Source organism: Aulonocara sp. 'chitande type north' Nkhata Bay, linkage group LG7 (assembly GCF_057382095.1).
Source record: "Aulonocara sp. 'chitande type north' Nkhata Bay isolate Kocher_YH1m ecotype deep benthic linkage group LG7, A_spYH_male_GT1.1, whole genome shotgun sequence".
Lineage (NCBI taxonomy): Eukaryota > Metazoa > Chordata > Actinopteri > Cichliformes > Cichlidae > Aulonocara > Aulonocara sp. 'chitande type north' Nkhata Bay.
The window spans coordinates 55,922,476-55,943,533 of NC_141350.1; the positions used below are offsets into that span (position 1 = coordinate 55,922,476).

Below are 21,058 nucleotides of genomic sequence, written 5' to 3' on the forward strand. Positions count from 1 at the left end.
TGCACACACACACACACACACTCCATGTTTGCCCCCCACCCGAACACACACACACACACACACACACACACACACACACACACACACACACACAGGCCCACAGGGAACAACCACCACCCATATCACCCACTTACTCGAGAAAGCTGGTGATGTAGTCTTTGCTGCAGGCAGACCAGGAGAAAGGGTTGGTGTTGGCTGTTATATGAGCAGCCATCAGTTTGGCTGTCTCGTGACCTTTGGTACCGCAAGAATTCCCAATCCCATCATGGTTCATCCCAAAACTAAAACAGAAAAAAATAAATAAGAAGAGGAATTAATGCAGCTGGGAGAAATGACCATCTGGTCTGAAAGTGGTAGTTAATTGCACAGTTTAGATGGGATCTCGCTGGACAGTTAAGGCTGCTGGATTCTGGATGTCAACCTCTGTGGCTGTAAAGATTGAGCTCATTGGCTCTAAAACAGCTGTGTGGAGGGGTCAAGGGTCAAACTCTGTCTGGGGCTCTGCAGGAAAGAAGTTCTAATCACCACTCGGATGCCTGTCTGTCAATCACTGCCTGCAGGTCTGAGCAAGCCAGGGAAGGAAAGTCAGCACAGACTGGAGCGAGGAGTCAAGACCCTTTAGATCATTACAATGAGCAGCTCCAAACTTTGAACACTGTTCTGAAAGCTACGAAATAGTTTTTTTTCCCACTGAATTCATGTTGGCTATCAATGGTTGCAACAATTCATTTTCAGAAAAACTTCATCTGTCATTTGAGAGAAAAGTTTCTCATTACAGCAGGATATCAAAGCTTAACTTTCCCTCACAGTCTAGTGGTGCGAATCAGGTCTAATGTATATAACAAATCCAACCACATTGCACAGACTGAACCTGTTTTTCTAAGGCTGGCGTTTATGACATTTTACCCTACTCGGGAAATAAATCAGGCCAGTCGAAACCCCGCTGTAGTGTGTTTTTTTATACATCCTCTAGAAGCAGAGACTATTTTTACAACTGCCCCACAACAGAAGCAGACATGAGACATAATAAAGGAAATCGCCATCTTGCCTAACTCTCGAGAGAGGAATACACAGACTAATACATCATCATTATTTTGCTTTATATTCAGGAAGAAAGAGGCCGAGGTATGCGGACACTGACATTTGCATGAGGAAATATGTGCAGTTACAGTCTGCAAGGGGGGGAAAAAAGACTATATGCAAGTCCGGCAAAACCAGGCAGTAAATAATGTTTGTTTAAGAACAGGTCGTGAAAGTGATAAAAGGTTTGAAGACGACCTTAAGGAAAAAGAGGGCATTTGCCAACACCTAAAACTGCTATAAAAGGTGCTACATTTGTGGAAAGTTTCATTCCCAAAAATGTAAAAGGAAGAACTTCAAGTCCTGCTTAGAAATCTGCTGATATCAGCAGTGCCAATACTCATATTGAGGGATTTTATGCCACCAGAGAAGTTTAAGTTCTGAATTAAAAAAGGTCTTTTCAGTCATGACGTCATCAAAAGGATCCATGAATGAATATTGTCGGGGTGTAAGTTCATTGTGGATGTGCGTAAGGTGCCACGGCAAATTATGCTATAATCATGAAAAAGTATAAAGACAAAAAAGGAAAACTTTTACAAGCCATGATAAGGATTAACTAAGGGATAATAATTCTCAAGTCAAAGTAGACAGAGCTGCACCACTTTAAATTAATGAGACAAGTTCTGTTAAGTAATTTAAATGTGTGCCTTCAAAACCAAGCCATTTAAGGCCCTCTGACTTGGTCCCACCACCTCTGCAATACGCATCAGGGAGTAATGTCAAGTTTTATATTTTATATTAGGATCCTAAAAACTCTTAAAACTCACTTGTGGCCAATCTCGTGCGCAATGGTGAAAGCAGAACCGAGGCCGATGTCTTCATTGATGCTGCAGCTCCTCTCTGGCTCACACATTCCAGCCACTGAGGCCAGACCTAGACATACACACATAAACACACATGCCAGACAAACATACAAACACAAGGTTGAGGCAAAGCATTCTTAGGACTCGCTGTCATAAAACTGGGATTCCATACATAAGCTACTGTTTGCAGCAGTGCTGAGAGTCAGCTAGTCATGGCTATAGATTCACCAGGACAAGTCAAGCTTAGCATTTGCTCCTAAATGTTTGTTGTTTTTTACTTAAACGGGGATATTGCTGGAAAAGGTTTATACACTGGATTTCATGTAACTAGTATTCTGACAAAAAACTGACAGAAAATAGAGTTGTTTTTTCTCATTCCAAAAGCAAGACTTGGAGAAAGAGGCCGAGAGAAAAGAGGGAAAAGGGAGAGGAGAGGGCGTTTCAAGTTAAAAACGCTCCACAATCCAGGTGTCGCAGGTTCTTTTTCCCCTAAAGCCTGACAGGTCAGATAGGGAGACTGCTGGCGATCCTTCACAGATTACATCTACAGGTGACTGGAGAGTGGATCATATGACACTGCAAAGCAGGTGTGTGTGCGCCTGTGTGCGTGCGTGTGAGAGAGAGAGAGAGAAGTACTTTCTATTTATTTCATGTTGGGTTGAGGAGTTTTTCCCAGGTTTTCATATATTTGAGAATAAATTTAAGGGGAATCCTGTCACTCTGGATAATCTCAGTCATTTCTGTTAAGTTTTACTTGACATTTTAAGTAAATTTGTAAAAAAAAAAAAAAAAAAAAAAATGCAATTAAATGCTGTTCAACAATGGCAGGAGAGGGTGCAACAAGATGAAAAATTAAAAGTGCACCAGTTATAGAAATATGATATGCTTTAAGCTTCCTCATTAGTTTGAAACAGCTCAGGTATTTCCATTGCAATTTAGAGAAATTACTTTTTTTTTTTACCATCACATCTTTTCTACTTATCATTACTGTCATTTAAAAAGGACACTTTTTAAATGACAGTAAAGCTAGTTGGATTCCGCTTTAGGATGATAAATGACAATAAAATACAGAAAAGCAAATACACATCACCCCATTCTGATGGAGAGCAGCATTACAGTTTGCATAGAGTAATAAATACACTATACTGATGCTCCACAGTGTGCAAGTTGTTGATATTTTACATTATTTTACAGCGTACCTACTGAAATGTAAAACAACACTTTCATATAGTAAAAGATATGACACTACTGTGCTGCATAATATAGATTTTAAAAACAAAGTCACTTGTTTGGTTGCCATTATAATGTTTAATGTACCTTCTGTAATCACCATAAAAATGGAAAATGTCTCTGTACCCTCACCAATGTACCCTGAAATCAGTTTCTTTAAATTTCCATTCTCTTTATTCACCACACGGTTATCCAAAAGCTCCTGTATTTAACACCCTGAAGATACACGCTGAATGGACATGACTCATCACTACCAAGGAAGAACGTCAAAGGCTGAAAAGTGAGGCTGGTGTGTAAGTGCCAAAAACTGCAGTTGTGTATTGGCAACTTGGGCCTGGCTCCAAAAGCAAGTCAGGCTCCACAGAGTCCCAAAAATGAAAATACCCAACTTTACAACACAAAGCACATTTTTTTATAGCCGAATACATAGCAGTTTTGGCCTTATTGATAGTTCATATCTTAATAGCAACTTGGGGTTGCTATGAAGGGTGGTGAAGGGGTGTGCCATCCAGTCATCCACATAGATGGCAGGTGGAGCTGTACCCACTGGTGTCTTCTGAGTCTTACCTCTGCTAAATATTGTCCCTTCACTGGATCTTTCTGCCATGTTCGTGCTGTTGGTGCATTTTGGATCAAGTTATGTCCAAGGAAGTTGTGCCTTAGCTTTGAGGAGTGACATTCTACTTTATTAGTCTGTTATGCAACATTAATTAACCGATACTGTGTTTGTCTGTGCCTTACAGTTTATAAATGTAGCTTGTAAGCATTAGCTGATAATTTAGCAGGCCACCCTTTCCTCTCAATAACAATGTGATGGCCAAAACACTAACAGTGAGGCTTCAAAAAACCCCAAATCAATGGGTGACATCACGGTGGCTGAGTCCATCTTTGATTTAGTCAGCAATCTTGGTCATCATGGTGGTCCACTGCTAGTTAAACCTTAACATTACACTTAGCCACACACAAGCTGGAAACCACATCACACGCCCACAATAATTAAAGTCTAAATGCAAAATAGCTAAAATAAACATCACAGCACTACATAATTAATGATTTGAGCCTAAGCATGTACATTCCCATGAGTCTTTGAACTTGCCACTGTAAATAACCCAAGCTACCACCACCTTGGGTTGCTACAATTTCAACTCACGTTGCTACTCTTTCTTTTTAATTTCTTTATTTTGACTATGTGCATTTAAGAGTTAAGTTGTGGACGTACTAAAGCAGCGGTATCCAACCTTTTTTGCGCCACGGCCTTTAAGGTGTCGCGGATAAATACAACAAAATAAAACTAGTACCTGTACCGAAAAAAAGAAGATTTATTCATAACACACGTGAAAAGAGCAAGGAAAGCCGAGTAAACGATAAAAACGATAACAAAATAACGCTGAAAACCGATAAAAACCCTGAAAACTATACATTTCACACCTGAGCCTCAACACTCACGGTCCGAGGCCCGGGGTTTGGGGACCGCTGTACTAAAGCATCACAGTGAGACTCAACTCTGACTTAACTAAAAATTAGAAAATAGGGTATTAATATTTATATATTGATATGAATGAATATTTTTTCCTGAAAGGTATTAGCATTTAAAGTACCAAACTGTATTTACAAAAGACGGTACATTACTGTTTACTGTACTGTACATTCCTTGTATATTTTTTTAGCAGTTGATACAAAAACATCTTGCAATACAGTTGTGGGGATTTGTTTGGACTTTCATTCAAGAATTTTTCAAGTGCTTAACATGTGCATAAATCATGTAGATAGGAGCACAGTTACTGTCAACAGCTTTCAATTTTCTTTCTCTTGCGAATAAGCAGTTACCTCTGAATTTAGACAAATCAAACCAAAACTAAATGTCTGAATGGCTTCATGCAACGAACGTGAGCAAGAAAATATGTTTATTTTTATTCAGCTCGCATGCACCAGAGCGTTTTCCAACTTGCAGAAGAAACTTTTGCAAAATGTTCTAATGATAAACTTTGCACACCTCTTTTTACACTGTTCATTAGCTACATAACATGTCGTTTGGCAACCAATGCAGCTTCACATCTTCCTGTAGCGCATGCATGGACTCCTCGCTTGCCTGCTAAAAGTGGCATGGCCTTTGTGTCCTCTTTACTAAGAGGCTAAACAAGAATAGACTCGCAAATCAGGAGGCCACTGAAACCATTACTGCAGGAAAAGAGGGAGCCTGAAGGTGAAGAGAAAAGGAGGAGAGGGAGGGAAAAGAAGAAAGGTGTGTGTGTGTGTGTGTGTGTGTGTGTGTGTGTGTGTGTGTGTGTGTGTGTGTGTGTGTGTGTGTGTGTGTGTGTTCGGGTGGGGGGCAAACATGGAGTGTAAGCTGTTTTCTTAACTCCAGGGTGGACTGTGCATTATCTCCACGCCCATGATTACTCTGCGACCCTAAATGCCAGCAGTCTGACCCGAGAGCATGATCCCTGGGAGGAAAAGGAGGAGGAGCAGAGAGGGAGGTGGGGGTGAGACAACAAGGAAGCCAAGCAGATGCCAGGGCAATTAAAAAGACCAGGGAATGTGACGAATGCGGTCAATCTGTCAAACCACCCCTGAAGTCACGATATTACCTCCAAGATATACTGTGGTGCCTGCAGGCTCCAAAAAAGATAAGATGGGGAAAAAAAGAGCTGGGTGGGTAGGAAGGTTTGAGGTGGAACTGAACAACTTGAGACAGAATTTTTTTTTTTTTTTTTTTTTTGGGGGGGGGGGGGGGGGGGGTGATCTGCCACCACTTGCTGTCCTTTTTCCACCCCCAGTAACACCAGAGCGTGCATATCACCCACTCCATCTCCCTCCTGCATACTCTAACACCCCCTATAATTGTCCTTTTCCATTTTCCTTTCAACCCCTCCTCTTCTTCTTCTCCATCTCCCCCATCTGCCACTAATCTCGTCTCTTCTTCATCCCACATTTCTCCTCCCCCCTTTTAAGTCTTTGCCCTCCTTAACTTTCCTGCACTTCCTTTCTCCCTTTCAACCCCCAGTGGAAGTGTAAACACTTTAGACAAACTGAGGTTGGAGGCAGAGGACAGAGACAGAGGAGATTTATAAACTAGAGGTGACCACAGCTGTCCAGGTTCAGGGCTCCTGGCCTCAACAAACAGAGGAGAAGCCACTGAGGAGCTATAATAACACAATGGAAAATATCCTTCTTATTATGTCTCACCGGATTTGTCGGATTTGTGTTCTTCTACACAAGATTGCGAAGGCTGCTAAATAAGGTTTTCTTGAGGACACGTTGAATGGGAAAATAAAAACCTCTCCAAAGAGCAGGAAAGGATAAACTCCAAAACTAGACATTTAATGTAGTCAGCATCACATAAGATTACAAAGGAAACCTAACTTAACATATATGAAATTTATATCAGCCTTTTTCACTCACCTAAGGTACCACAAGGTTTGTTCTTGTAGGTGCAGATGTCATACCTAAGAACAGGCAAAAAGAAGAAGAAGAAGGTCAGAATACTCAAACTGTTTATGTTTAATCACAGTCTGGTCAGGTATAATGTCACCTTTAAATCTTTCCCTTGTAAAGACAACCTCCCCTGTACCCTAATGGCTAGTTTTGACCCTCAGTATATGTTTGTTGACTATTAGAATAGCTTCTGGGTTTTTCCGAACATAGCTGCATAAGCAGAGACCCTCACTAACTTCTGTTATACACCCAGTCATTTTGTTTTATAAGCAGCCCTAAATATGACTGAAACTGCTCAGTCCAGAAAAGAGCTTCAAGTGTTACTCCTAACAATATCATATACTAGCTTGGGTTGTCAAGTCAATGGATATCCACTGATTGCACTAAATTTTTTTCCCATTCAGCAAGTGATTTCAAGTGGTCACGAGAACCTGGTCGTCAATAGGTTAAGCGCACAACACGCTCAATGGGCGATCGTGGCTCAAAAGTTGGGTGTTCGTCTTGTAATTGAAAGGTTGCCGGTTCAAGCCCCGGCTCGGAGAGTCTCGGTCGTTGTGTCCTTGGGCAAGACACTTCACCTACCGCCTACTGGTGATGGCCAGAGGGGCCGATGGCGCGATATGGCAGCCTCGCCTCTGTCAGTCTGCCCCAGGGCAGCTGTGGCTACAACTGTAGCGTGCCTTCACCAGTGTATGAATGTGTGTGTGTGTGTGTGTGTGTGTGTGTATATATATATATTCCATTATTATTAACCTCTGGCTGACCACTTTTAATTGTAAAAACTATAGGACAGGTTACCTGGTAGGAGGTAACCTGTATCTAAACAACAGTGGCCTGACTCAGACTGATTGCAATCACTCGCAGACAGATTGCTAAATGTTTGCAAATAACTGTTGTCTAATATTTAGGCGCAGAAATATTGCTAATATGTTTCAAGAAATCTGGGTCAATCTGTCCTGATGAACGCCACTCGTTCCTGACAGTCTATTGGTAAAGGTTATATTTTAGTTACATGCCGTGGGCTCTTTCACAGTTAATACAATAGAGCAAAAAAAAAAAAAAAAAAAGGAGGTCAGAACACTCAGACCCACAGTGCCCAAGGAAATTTTTACAGGATTGCATTCAAATTAATGAGACAATCATACCAAAAGCTTTTAATCTATTAAAACCAAGAGCACAGCAACTTAAATTTTACCCTCCCACCACCTCCACCTACCACCCTCACTCCTTTGTCTTTGAATCACTCCTCTCTCTCTCTCTCTCTCTCTCTCTGTTCTCTTTTAAGTGACCCTACTTGTGACTTTTCTAATCCATTTTTGATTTATTCCCCCAATTTTTCAAAGGTTTTGACACCACCCATTTCAAAACAAAGGCTGGACAATGACATCCTTGTTTTATGCTAACAAGAACTTTCAATCATTCATTCACACTGATCCATGTTACCAAAGATCTGCAGGAAAAGTGTTTGTGGCTAATTTCATCACAGCTATAGAAGTGGTGTATTTTTATAAACCAAATTCATTTAAACAAGCCCATCCATCCATCGATTCATCCATTCTCTATATTATAATATAGAGAATGGATGAATCAATGGATGGATGGATATAATATTCTAATCCCCAAGAAAAACAATGTGAATATCGTATTTATTACTTGGATTTTGCTGTGAACAAACTGTGACAGATGATAGATTTGTAGACCAATGTTTGTTTGCAATGACCATCAGGTATAACAACCTAATGGGCCTTTTATATGTCAGAGCATTGGGTCTGTCAGCTTCCTTAGAGCTCATCTGTAACCAAGTATCTAAGTTAATTCATGCCCTCAAACTGAAATGTTTTAAAAAAAATAGTTTGTGAGTTAAAAGCCCTTTCCATGATTTTTTTGGTTTATGAAAACAATAACATTTCTCAGCTTCCTGCTAAAAAGGGAAGGCCAAAAAGGCAAACTCCATGACCACTGCAGGCAGGCTCTATTAAGCAGCCTTTGCTGTTTGTGCAAAGTGAAGCTAAAACCAATAATAAAGCCAACAGCCAAAGAAGCTGGAGGATATCAACTGGCAGACAACACGCTAGCACTAATGATAAAAAGGCTGTTTTATGCAAACTAGAGAATCAAAAACTTTGCCTTTGGCAATGTCAATCACAGAACCCCATCCTGCTTCTAGATAGAAGCAGCTGGAGGAGTATACACATCAGTTGCCAGGTTAAGTAGCCAAAACAGTTCTGGCAACAATAAAGTCTATTCCAGGTAATGACAGAGTTTTATTATTTTATGACATAAATTGCGGGATGACAGGTACATTACGTCCGTAACAGCACATTTTACTTTCAAAACGATGGCATTTATTCCCGTGAGCTATTACAGGTAAAGTGTGCACACAAGACCTGGACTTTTGGATTTTCCAGTGCTGTAGCTGTCGGCATTTGCTGAAGGCACACCACAGAAAATAACCTGTATTTGCTCAAGATGAGAAAATTACAAATAAAGTAAGAACTGAAAAATTGTATTTCAACACTGGACTATTATAATGGTGTGTGAGCAACATGTTGTCCTGTTCTGTAGCTGTTAGCCAACTCTTACCGGGTGATTAGGACAGCATTGTCATGATGAGCCATCCCATTCTCTGGAATACTGTTTCCATCGCTGTGATGAGACAGGATGGACTTCTGCCACTTACAGAAACTGTCCAGAGACTTGTCAGCATGATGATTAATTTCCAGATTTGGCTGCAAAAAACAGACATGAAAAACAAAGTGATAGAAGAAAACGCAATTTCCATCAGCACCAAAAAATATTGGGTGATGCTAGATACGTGCGGTTCGTAATTATCCTCTGCAAATTTGAACTAAAATATTTACCATAGTTGGCAGTATTTTACCAGCAGGCATGTTCAAAAGGTTCTTCCAAATTTTGATATTTCATTTAAGCCCTACATTCATTTTCTCAACAGGCTTTGCTTTTTTTGCAGGTAAGAATGTGTTATTAACGACTTAAAGCTGAGGTTCACTCACTTCACCATCTCATGGTACAAACTGGTACCTTACAAAAGTACAGCCAGCTCCTACTTTTAACTTAAGTTGACATCTCTTCATCACAAACACAGATGTCAAGTCTTACCATCTTTCTTCATATTCCACTTTGGAAGGTTTTATACTACTTTTAAATAAAGGACTTTACAAGAGATACCTTTAATGTATCATGATGTTTTTCCCATGTTGTGTTGTGGCCATAGACATTATAAAGGATGGATGCAGCTACCATGAACTCATCCATTGGTTTATTATGTCAAGATGAGCAATTTTGCCTTCATCGACTTCCTGTTTTAAAATGAGTAACGTGATCAGCAGTAAAATTGCATCCTCGTTGGCCAATGACTTTTTAATCACAAGTCGAGCATACTTTGGGTAATCCTCCTTTGTGAAACACAGAATAAGCTAAATTTACAACTCAATGTTTTACTCAGCATGACTCAAAATGAGTGACTGAGCCCATATATACATCAACAAGGTTTTTAACAAGGTCAGGTCCAAGAGCAGGTTTAACTTAGAATTTTATAGGAATGCAAGTTTTTTTTAAACCACAGTTATTGCCCCCTTTATTTGCTTAAAAGAACGGAGGTTTAAGGCACTTCTCCATTTGATTTACGATTGATTAGCACCTACGTCCTGCTGTTTAAATGCAGGTTGATTGATCATTGGCAAGAGTGAGCACCTCTATAGCGGCAATTGGCAGTTTGCTGGCCTGGAGTATTTTGTTGTATGTTAACATTACACCACAATCAGCCCAGTGGATATCCCAGCTAATTCACCCTAAGATCAGATTGTGCAATCCTCAGAGAAATTGTAAAAAACCCAAGAGCTACATTTCAGACTCTACAGGTCTCAGTCCTTTGGACAGATGAGCCCAAATCTGAGACATTTGACCATAATGCACAATCCATCACTGGGTGTCAAACACAATAGAGATTTGACAGTGAAAAACTTTCTTTTCACATGACTTTATACCCAGAAACCTGGAGGCCTATTGCCTGCTGTCCAAAAAATAGCATTCACGCAAAACAAAAATGTAAAAAAAAAAAAAAAAAAAAAAAAGCTCAAAACAAAAAAAGGGCACTGAATTTATTGTCATGCATTGACAGCTCTAAACACTGAGCCAAAGTAGAACGATTATCTGAATGAATTATTGGAGGAGTACTGTTAGGGGATCAGAGGGATGTTAGAGGACCAGATTTTGCAGAAGACATGGGTTTTGTCTTTGATTTAGGAGACGATGCAGTTGTAGTAAAGGTAAAACCATTTACAGCAGGAAGAAAAAGATGAGTCATAGGAGGAGCAGAGGACTTGCACTATTGGAAAACAGGGAGGAAAAGTAGCTAATGTAGAAGGACAACTGGGGACGTTATAGTGGAGTTTGGTAAATGCTTCCACTTCCATGCAAAGGGTAATTAAACTGTGCTGATGTCAGCTTACCCACCAAATAATTAGAAAACATTCTGCATGCAATGTGAATTTTCATAATGACTGATATACTAGTGCTGCTTCATATAATTTAAAGTTTGATTCCACTTGACATCATTTTTAGAACTGATGCTACAAAAAGAGTTGCTACACCCTTTCAGAAAAACAGATGGTAGGAAGACCCTCTGTTTCTCTCATCACACATACATGCACATGTATAGTACATGTACAAATGCTCAATAGAAGCTCCCTGAGGGAAGATACCTGAGCACGGCTTTCATGTGAAGTGGTGTCCATATGGTGAAGAGTCTTTCTACTCTCTACCCTTTCTACACAGAAGTTGCGTTATACAGTTATACACTCAATACAGGTGAGGATATAGATACTAGAAGACGTGGCTTAAAACAGAAAAAAAGAGACTTTCTCTTACCTGATCTTCAGTCAGAACAATCAGCCGGGTCACAATAATGTTCACAACATTTCCTAGGCTGGCATCACGGTAAAGTTTGGCAACCTGACCTCCAGAAAAGAAGAAAAGACACAAAGTCAGACAACTGTGCCACACTACTCTGCCTGTCCACGAATAACATGAGCAACAATGGAGAAATCATGAGTGTAGACTTGACCGAAAAAGTAGGCTCAAACTTACAATATTCATTACGGACAGGATGTAGTGCTCAATGTCTTTGCGTCCGTGGTAACCGACCATCATTTTATCAGCGACCACAAGCGTCTCCACAAAGCGCTCAGTGCTGATGGATCGCTTCTGTCTGTGGGTGCTGTTTGACAGCTTGCTGTAGTTTTGGGGCAAAGGCGTGCTAAGCTGGCAAGGTGCACTGGTTTTAATGAGGTCTGTGAATGACAGGGAGACAAAGACAGGTAAGAGTGAGGTAACAATCAGAAGCGTGACACATTATCTGTTTGAGAGAGAGCTGGTTTGTGTGTGATAGGTGCAGATATGGAATTTGCCACTTTGAACCTAGCAGCTAAAGTCTTTGTTTTATGGCCCAGCAGATGCTCTGGGAAAAAGCTATAAGATGCTGCATGTTAGGACATGCTGGCTTCCTGGTGATGACAGTCTTTGCTCTTTCTCATAAGACCCTGGCCGAATACCTAAATATCCACCTGGTTATTTTTGGTTCTAACTCAACGTATCTCAGCAAACAGAGCATTGGTGAAACTGAGAATTTTTAATTCTCAAGATGATTATTGGTCCTATAAATAGAATTTGTTCTTGTGTAAAGTCTTCTTTATGCACTGAAGGGCGTTATATGAAAGCTGGAGCAAGACTTTCTGTCACAGGTTGAAAGGTGTCCAGGCCAGGAGCAACTATAGCACACAAGAGGCCCGGTCATGTCTAACAGAACCTGGGCCTAGAACCAAACCAGCACTTCCTCTAACTTGCTATGTATAGTTATTCCTTTACGTCAGTTCCACCCACACAGAGTCCAACCCAGATGGAGGTTCACCAACCTGAAATGCCACAGCTGAACTCCTGGCTATGCTCTTGTGGTGAGGGAATGGCAGACATTTTATAAATAACATGCTGCTGTGCTTCTTCCAGGTTCCATTCACCAGAGGTGGTTGAGGATATGTTCTTTAAAGGCTCTATTAAATACTGTTCTTCCTCTGTTGTAATAACACCGTGCTTGTTGGGGAAGAAAATCAATGAAAAAAGCAGGTTAAAAACAGGAAACATTGGTACTAAAAGTACAGTCTTAAGAAAAAGCACTGTATTTCATAATCATTTTATTAAAGGAGCAATCCTAGTTTAGACACTTGTTACTCTTGTCTGTGCTCAGACAGGTGGACATGAAGGAAACTCAGGCATCCTTTGTTTCAACAGGTGAACATTTTCAAAATCTGCTTTTATGAATATATATGAAAAAAAAAGAACAAACATTCAAGCTATATTAGAGTTATTGGTGAGTTCTGAAATCCAAGGGAGATAGTTTGAACCAAGCAGCCATGTCTCAAGGGAAAACTCAACTAAATGCCAAAAACTGCTTTTCATCTAATGACCACTTGAGGCTGGCTCAAAAAGTGACGTGCATAAAATGGTTTGGTTTTGTGAATAGTTTCCCACCATAACAAGTCTATGGTGGGACATTTTGTAATATAAATTAATCACTCTTGGTAATGGAATTATGGCCATGGCCACCTTAATTGACAAGTGTCTACTTTGCTATATTCCGTCACTCTTTTGTAGGCCTTACTTCTTTTAAGAGAAGTCACTGAATTGGACCTTTGGAGGTTCTGTGTTGGTGGCTTTTGGGAAATTTTAATGATGAAATTATATTGTAATTATCTGATAAACAATAAAGCTTGCTGTGAGGTGCACACTGTCCAAGATGTTTGGGCTTCAGTTATGAATGGAGATAGATAATCAAGCTAGCTAGCGTTAGCTCATAACTTGGACCTCCACCCAGTCATCCAAATTTGGTCGTTTCTGACTACAAAGAACGAACACAGCAGCTAAAACGCCAACACTCAAGCTTGACACTGATGTCATAGTGCCTGATTCCATCTTTTATTTACAGTGGACAGTTTGAACACAATGATTATTGGAAGCCATATCACAACTAAAGCCTACACACCTCCAACAGCCCTATTGTTTTCCACTTCTGACTGACGGATTGTCATGCTGACATCATAACAAAGTCACGTCAGTTTGAATCTGGATAGCAGGTGTTCCAAACCCTAATTTTTAAAGTCTGAAAATACTGGGCACATGTCAGGTGGGGAACATGTGAAAAAGATTTTGCTTTGTAGCAAGTTGTAAAAAAGTACAATCCAGAATTTGGGCAGCTAATTAAAAAAAACAAAAACAAAACAAGATAGTCATTTTGGAGTGTCCCTTTAAACAACTAATACATCCCCTTATGTGACCTCTTGCTTCTCATTAGGGACATGTTTTCACATATACAATGCATTAGTCACTAATCTGCAGTAAAATTTAAGAACCCCAAACAATCAGTTACATCCAGACCAGCATTAAAACATTCTTCTCCCCCTGTCAATGCCCCCTCTGGAGCATAACCTAGGAGAAGTCCTTCAGAGTGGGTTTATAGGAAACACTGGCTTGGCTTTGTAAAACCCACAATAAAAGCAATTAACCACATATCACACTAGCCTACAGAAACATTTTTGATGTAGGGTTTTAATAGTGTGTGATGTCAAGATCTCAAAATGTCCAGACAGCTGATTACATTAAAGTACAGACACAGTTTTGTCCATTTTTGGTGATGTAAGAAAAAAAGGGCAAACACTAATTCAATTTATGATACTCAGTGCTATGTCTTGCCAACACATTTGGCTAAGCGTTTCCCCCACATGATTACATTTGCCAATAAGAAGCAGGGCCTTTTTCTTTTTTTAACTTCTTTAGAGTTACTCTCGAGCATGGAGGGATAACAGCTTTTAAAATTTGGCACAATTCCGTGATTAGTTAAGAGGTACTGAACAGTCACACAGTCTGTGCTTAGACAGGATAATTAGATGCCTTATTAGAGCTGCTCAGTTTTGTTTTTGAACTGAAACCTGCACATTTATAGGCATATCATTTAAAGATCACACAAGGATCTGCTTAAGAAATGTGATCTCAACTACTCAAGTGTGACATCCAGCGCACAAGTGAGAAGAAAAGCACTGATGGTTATCACAATCAGATCACTGAGATGATGTGATTTTTTTCAACATAAACCTCAAGTCACTCCAAGCTGCCTGCAGGCTCAGTGCACCATGCGGAAAAAAAGCCAAGATTCTCTTAAGCAAACTGCAATAATCTTGTGATAATATTCTGCCGAATCTACCAAAAATCTACCAGAACCACAACCTAGTTATATCTGACATAAACATGGGGGGGGGGGGCACTTTGTACTCACCAGGCCTTTGCAGTTGCTGAGTGCCACTCTAGTTGTACTGTGCTGATTTTGCAAGAATCCAATATAGTGACAGTTATCTACCATATTATGCCGCCACTCCAGCCCTTCTTTACCCCAGTACTCCACTGTAAAATGTTTTGACACCAAGTGGGGGTTGAGAGTCAGGTTTAAGTGAAAGTGCTTTCCATAGGCTGACAGTCTGTAGAACAGTCGGGGCTCCAGTGGGTCTAACGCGGGCTGGGCTCCCATCATCGGATCCACCGCCCCCCGTCTCCGTCGGCCTGGCCGGTGGTGCTTCACAGTGTAGCTCAGGAATTCTCCATTCTCATCCACCCGCACCGGGACAGTCAACTGGTAGTGCTGCAGGTAGGACAGGAACTCCTCTTTTACCAGGAAAAGAAGAGAATGGAACAGAAATAAGAAGATGTTATGAAAATAAGCTGTTGAGTACAGCAGAATTTTTTTTGTCCATGTGTCACCACCATACCTTGGGAGTTGTGTGAGAGTTTGCTGATACTTTGAAATTCAGAAGCAGTCATCACCACCAGGCTCAGTGTCCAAGTCAGCGTCTTCCACAAAATTTCCATAATTCAGGGAAAGATGTGACATGGGGTAGGGGTAGAGGGTGCTACAAATGGGTTAAAAGGACATAATGGGTCTGATGGCAGACCACAACAAGTCCATGGTGCGCCTCCTTCAATTAAAATGCTCTCACCGTGCTTGAAGGCTCATTCAGGTCTCAGATTTCTCCTGAAGATGAGCACTCCCACATCTCACCAGCCTCTGAATTCATGTCAGCAGCTCATACAAAACACTGTAATCCATCAGACGCAAACAGGAAGCTCTGTATCTTTGTCTTGACCAATCCATCTGCACTGCTGTGGAGAAAATTAAGCAGCGATTACCCAACGATAGCCCACTCTGTTAGTTGATTTATTGGTCGTCAAGTGCTAGATCAATTGGCTACTGACTATTCTAAAACTTTGTACTTATTTAATATCTGCATTTATATGCTTATACTGAGCAACTAACTATAGCAGGCTTGATGGCAAGCTTTGACTCCATCTGTGGTTTGTAATCAATGAATGAAAACGTAAGGCAACGCTGAACACCCCATATTACAGATTTCCACGAGGAGCACTGGTGTCGGTTCCATTTGTGCCAGTACCTCTTTAAATACACGGATGGCCGTTTAATGGCTGATACGCCGTGACAAAAACGTGGCAATACAATACAAATGACGTGTAAAACCCGCGCTGGAACGGACGCATACATGTCAGCTGTGCAAGCTGATATTTCTGCAGATTAGTTTTACTCACTGACGCGCTTGAAAGCAACATGTGCAAACTACAAACTGCAGCACACAAGCGGATCCAGGTGACACAGCGGTGACGATCCGAGGAAGAGACCGGACTCCAAACACGGGTGGTAGCCTTTTTGGAAAGGAGGGCTTTTCGCAAATGTTTCTTCAGCTGTAGCGCTCCTGCGGTCCAGACAGACAGACAACGCTACCTACTTGGCCACTCTGACCCAGACAGTTGGCAGCCAGCCCGCATGCATTACACCGGTACCGCAAACGCAACCCTCAAGGAGCGTCTGCAAGTCAAAATAGACCGCAGCTTTTGTTGCTCAGGGGAAGTTTGTTTTCAGCAGCCGGATAGGCAAACTTTTGCAGATGTGGACCTGTAACGCTGCGAACTTACTGTGCGTAAATGCTGCCTAAAGTACGCCTTTTCCACGCAACGACCCCCCCTTAAACTCTCTCTCAGCTCTTAGTGGTAAAATAGCTATTTTAACATTTGAAATGTTCACACGAATCATCTCCGATTATTTTAAAGAGAAAAAGTAGAAAAAACATATAGTCTTATTTTCTTGACAGAGTAGATTTGAGCCCATTTACCATGTTCATCTTCATTGTCAGCTCCAATCCGAGTGTGCAGACAGAGCCCAGGACCAAATCACTTCTGCAGCTCTCAAGTTCCGCACACAGACCTCCTTTGCTCTCCTCTTTTCATCTCCTTTTGAACTCTGCCATCCTGTGAAGCCTCACTGAGATTCTCCCCTTCAGCCCAGACACCCGAGCAGCAACAGCAGCGGTGGTATCCCAGCCCAAGACTGTCTCACACACACACACACAAAAAAGCAGCTTTTCCAAGTTTTGGATTTCCTTCCGCAGAAGGTTTTATATGTTCAGTCTATCTTTATAAAATAAAGTTTGTGTTCATTGTGGTCGCTCTTAAAACCTTAAATATGTTTTTAAAAAAAAGTTTAGAGAAGCTGTGCATCCATGCAAACACCAGAAAAAGTTGGCTTACAATTCTGGAGCTGCTCCTCCTCACTACTACACTGCAGAGAAACCGGGTATGTCCCAGCTCCGGGACATTTTTTTTTTTTTTTTTTTTTTGGGGGGGGGGGGGGGGGTGACGTCAGTGCAGAGGTGCCTCTCTTCCATCCCATCAGTGTGCGCATGTCCATCACTGAAACAGCGAATTTACAGAGCCGTCTTCAATTTCCGCACGTTAAAGTCACCTGTTTTATTAACCAACTCTGTTCCACTGCATTACTTCACAGCTATAACTAGCTGTCACACAAAGCACACAAAATTATCATTAAAGATCAAACGTGTGGAGGACAACCCATTTTAAAGTATTCTGTTCATTATTAACTGAATACTTAATGTTTTCATTATGAACTTCAGGTAAGAGGATACAGAATTATGAATCAAACTTTCAAACAGGAAATGTCGTCCCTGCAATTGTAGAAAAACCAAGCACATGCATATATATTTCCATGTTATTGTACACCAAAACCTCTTTGAAATACTTTTTACTCCAGTAGATTTAGTTTGACACCCCTGTCAGATTATGATATTACATCAAACACTCATGATAATATGATACATTACAGACAGCATATTTTTAGAGGACCAGTGGGGCTCTTTGGCGCAAGAAGCCAAAGTATTCAATTACTTTCTTTAAGTAAAAAACAAGGAAACTATTAAAAGTCGATTCATTGATAGCCCATAATTCAAAAACAATGAATATGTACACTTTCACATTTCGCATTAACTTTGAACAAAGAATTAATCAAATAAACACGATTCTCTGGCTTTGCCTGTGTTAACCCTGCAGTTTGCTGTGTATTCCTCCTCAGATTACACTCAGCAGTTTGTAAGACATCATAGAATTTAATGTCTGAATCAGAGGATGTGGTCTGTTTGGTATTTTTTTAGGGTCTTCTGTGCAGGTTAATAGTATCCTGTGAGCTTTGTTGTAATTACGACCGCGTCTATCTTTAGCCTGTCGGAAATTGGAAATCATGCCTCTTCCAGAGTTTCAGTTACAGCTGCTCATTATGTACGAGCATGTATCATTACAGTCAGGTCGTCATTACATGCCGTCATTCACAGATGGAGTCGGTGTTATTCTGTTTTTTGGGGAGTAGCGCCATCGTGTGTTGAAAAGACCAAGGCAGGTTGGAAAGTGTAAATGCCGGCGTGGACCTGTCAGGTAGATCACTTCGTGGAATTTAATTGCAAATAATTTATTTTTGTTAAACTATTTAACTATTTATGCACACACTGTTTGACAGTCTGAACCCCCTGATTATGGTACATATTTGTTGCCAGTTGACCAAATTTTTTTGTGGAGTGTACCATCACCGTTTTAAATATATGTACACTCAACAAAAATATAAACGCAACACCTTTGTTACTGCTCCCATTCCCCATGGGATGGACGTAGAGACCTAAAATTCATTCCAGATACACAATATAACCATCCCTCCCAAACAGTGGTCACAAATCAGTCCAAATGTGTGGTAGTGGGCACATCTGCTGTATTGAGATAATCCATCCCACCCACCTCACAGGTGTGCCACATCAGGATGCTGATCTGACATCATGAGTAGTGCACAGGTGTACCTCAGACTGCCCACAACAAAAGGCCACCCTGGAATGTGCAGTTTTGTCTCACAGCAAAATGCCACAGATGCCACAAGCAATGAGGGAGCGTGCAATTGGCATGCTGACAGCAGGAATGTCAACCAGATCTGTCGCCCGTGCATTGAATGTTCATTTCTCAACCATAAGCCGTCTCCACAGGCGTTTCAGAGAATATGGGAGCACATCCAACCGGCCTCACAACCGCAGACCTCGTGTAACCACACCAGCCCAGGACCTCCACATCCAGCAGGTTCACCTCCAAGATCGTCTGAGACCAGCCACCCAGACAGCTGCTGGAACAATTGGTTTGCACAACCAAACAATTTCTGCACAAACTGTCAGAAACCGTCTCAGGGACGCTCAACTGCATGCCCGTCGTCCTCATCGGGGTCTTGACCTGACTCCAGCTCGTCGCCGTAACAGACTTGTGTGGGCAAATGCTCACATTCGATGCCGTCTGGCACGTTGGAGAGGTGTGCGCTTCACGGATGAATCATGGTTCACATTGTTCAGGGCAGATGGCAGCTGAGAATGTCCCAGTTCTTGCATGGCCAGCATACTCACCGGACATGTCACCCATTGAGCATGTTCGGGATGTGCTTGACCGGTGTATACGACAGCGTGTACCAGTTCCCACGAATATCCAACAACCTCGCACAGCCATTGAAGTGGAGTGGACCAACATTCCACAGGCCACAATTGACAATCTGATAGACTCCATGCGACGATGTGTTGCACTGCATGAGGCAAATGGTGGTCACACCAGATACTGACCGGTTCTGGGTCCCCAGACCCCCAATAGCGCAAAAAACTACACATTCCAGGGTGGCCTTTTGTTGTGGGCAGTCTGAGGTACACCTGTGCACTACTCATGATGTCAGATCAGCATCCTGATGTGGCACACCTGTGAGGTGGGATGGATTATCTCAATATAGCAGATGTGCCCACTACCACACATTTGGACTGATTTGTGACCACTGTTTGGGAGGGATGGTTATATTGTGTATCTGGAATGAATTTTAGGTCTCTACGTCCATCCCATGGGGAATGGGAGCAGTAACAAAGGTGTTGCGTTTATATTTTTGTTGAGTGTATTTATTAAAGTATTACACATTTGCAGAGATGTTGTTTTATTTCCACACTTACACTACACTTGTTATAGAGTCAGCTGTTTTTATGTTTTTATTTTTTATTTTAGGAATCTGGTTAAAAACTATATGAGTCCACTTAAAATGTTATAATTTTCTTTGACTTGGCAGTCTTCACAGGGATTTTTCTCCCTGAAGTTTTAAAGCTTGCGCCTATATTTTTCAAGAGAAAAGATGGAAATTATAAAATCAGTTCACCTTGACAGTAAGTTTCCCTTTTCTACTACACTTTATTGTATTGCCAGCTGCCACTTAGATGCACTGGATACTTAGTTAGGTACAGTTCAATTGAACTCTTTTTTAATATTCAGAATTGCCTTAATTCTTCAAGGCACAGATTCAACAAGCTTGTGAGCAATGGAAACATTCCTCAGACCTTTTGCGCCACACTGACATAATATCATCACACAGTTGCTGTAGATTTGTCCATCCATGATTCAAATCTTTGGTTTCACCACATCCAAAAGGTGCTTCATTGGACTGAGGTCTGATGCTTGTGGAGGACATTCAACAACAGTCATTGTCACGGTCAAGAAACCATTTTGAGATGATCTGAGCTTTGTGACATGGTATATTACAGTGTTGGAAGCAGCTGTTGAAAGATGGGTACACTGTGGTCATAAAAGGATGGGCATGGTCAGCAACACTACTCAGGTAGCACCCTACCTTTCCCCCCCATGATAAATGAGATAGGCTTTAGTCACACCACCAATCCCTCATTACCTCGAACTTGAAAAGCATTACCGGAAATGGATGGAAATTAAAATATGGCTAAACACCTGAGAGACCACATCTAAAATAATTTTCTCCACCCTATATTTTTTTTCCCAAATAATCACTTATTTTTGAATGTAGTAACATTGAACAAGAACATTTTAAACATTTATTTCCTGGACAAAATTTAAACTTATCCACAAAAAAGTTGTATCCAAAGCCTGTTGACACAGTCCAAATGTGAGTATGCCATTACTAAGGTTTGTTCACCAACACAGCAAAATCTCCAGTGTTAAATTAACACTAGAGAGTGTCTATATGGGTCCACACCTCTGAGTGTTAAATACAACACTGTTTAGTG

The 21,058-nt window shown here is 41.1% G+C and overlaps 1 protein-coding gene across 6 annotated transcripts in view; it reads right to left on the minus strand.

Moving 5' to 3' along the window:
• The window catches only part of adamts6 (ADAM metallopeptidase with thrombospondin type 1 motif, 6), a 76,054-nt gene extending 58,783 nt beyond the window's left edge, over window positions 1-17,271 (minus strand). For 2 of the 6 annotated variants that reach the window (XM_086301449.1, XM_086301444.1), the window contains exons 1-10: window positions 16,793-17,177; window positions 15,380-15,770; window positions 14,893-15,275; window positions 12,482-12,656; window positions 11,658-11,860; window positions 11,439-11,522; window positions 9,132-9,277; window positions 6,516-6,559; window positions 1,848-1,953; window positions 135-281 (exon numbers count right to left, since the gene is read on the minus strand). In XM_086301449.1, coding sequence (XP_086157575.1) covers window positions 135-281; window positions 1,848-1,953; window positions 6,516-6,559; window positions 9,132-9,277; window positions 11,439-11,522; window positions 11,658-11,860; window positions 12,482-12,656; window positions 14,893-15,275; window positions 15,380-15,479 — 1,388 coding nt within the window. In that variant the 5' untranslated portion in view covers window positions 15,480-15,770; window positions 16,793-17,177. Of the gene's footprint in view, window positions 1-134; window positions 282-1,847; window positions 1,954-6,515; window positions 6,560-9,131; window positions 9,278-11,438; window positions 11,523-11,657; window positions 11,861-12,481; window positions 12,657-14,892; window positions 15,276-15,379; window positions 15,771-16,211; window positions 16,554-16,792; window positions 17,178-17,207 lie in introns of those variants that run through there. The other 4 variants (XM_086301445.1, XM_086301447.1, XM_086301448.1 and 1 more) reach the window with 4 other exon arrangements.
• Window positions 17,272-21,058: the final 3,787 nt, after the last annotated feature.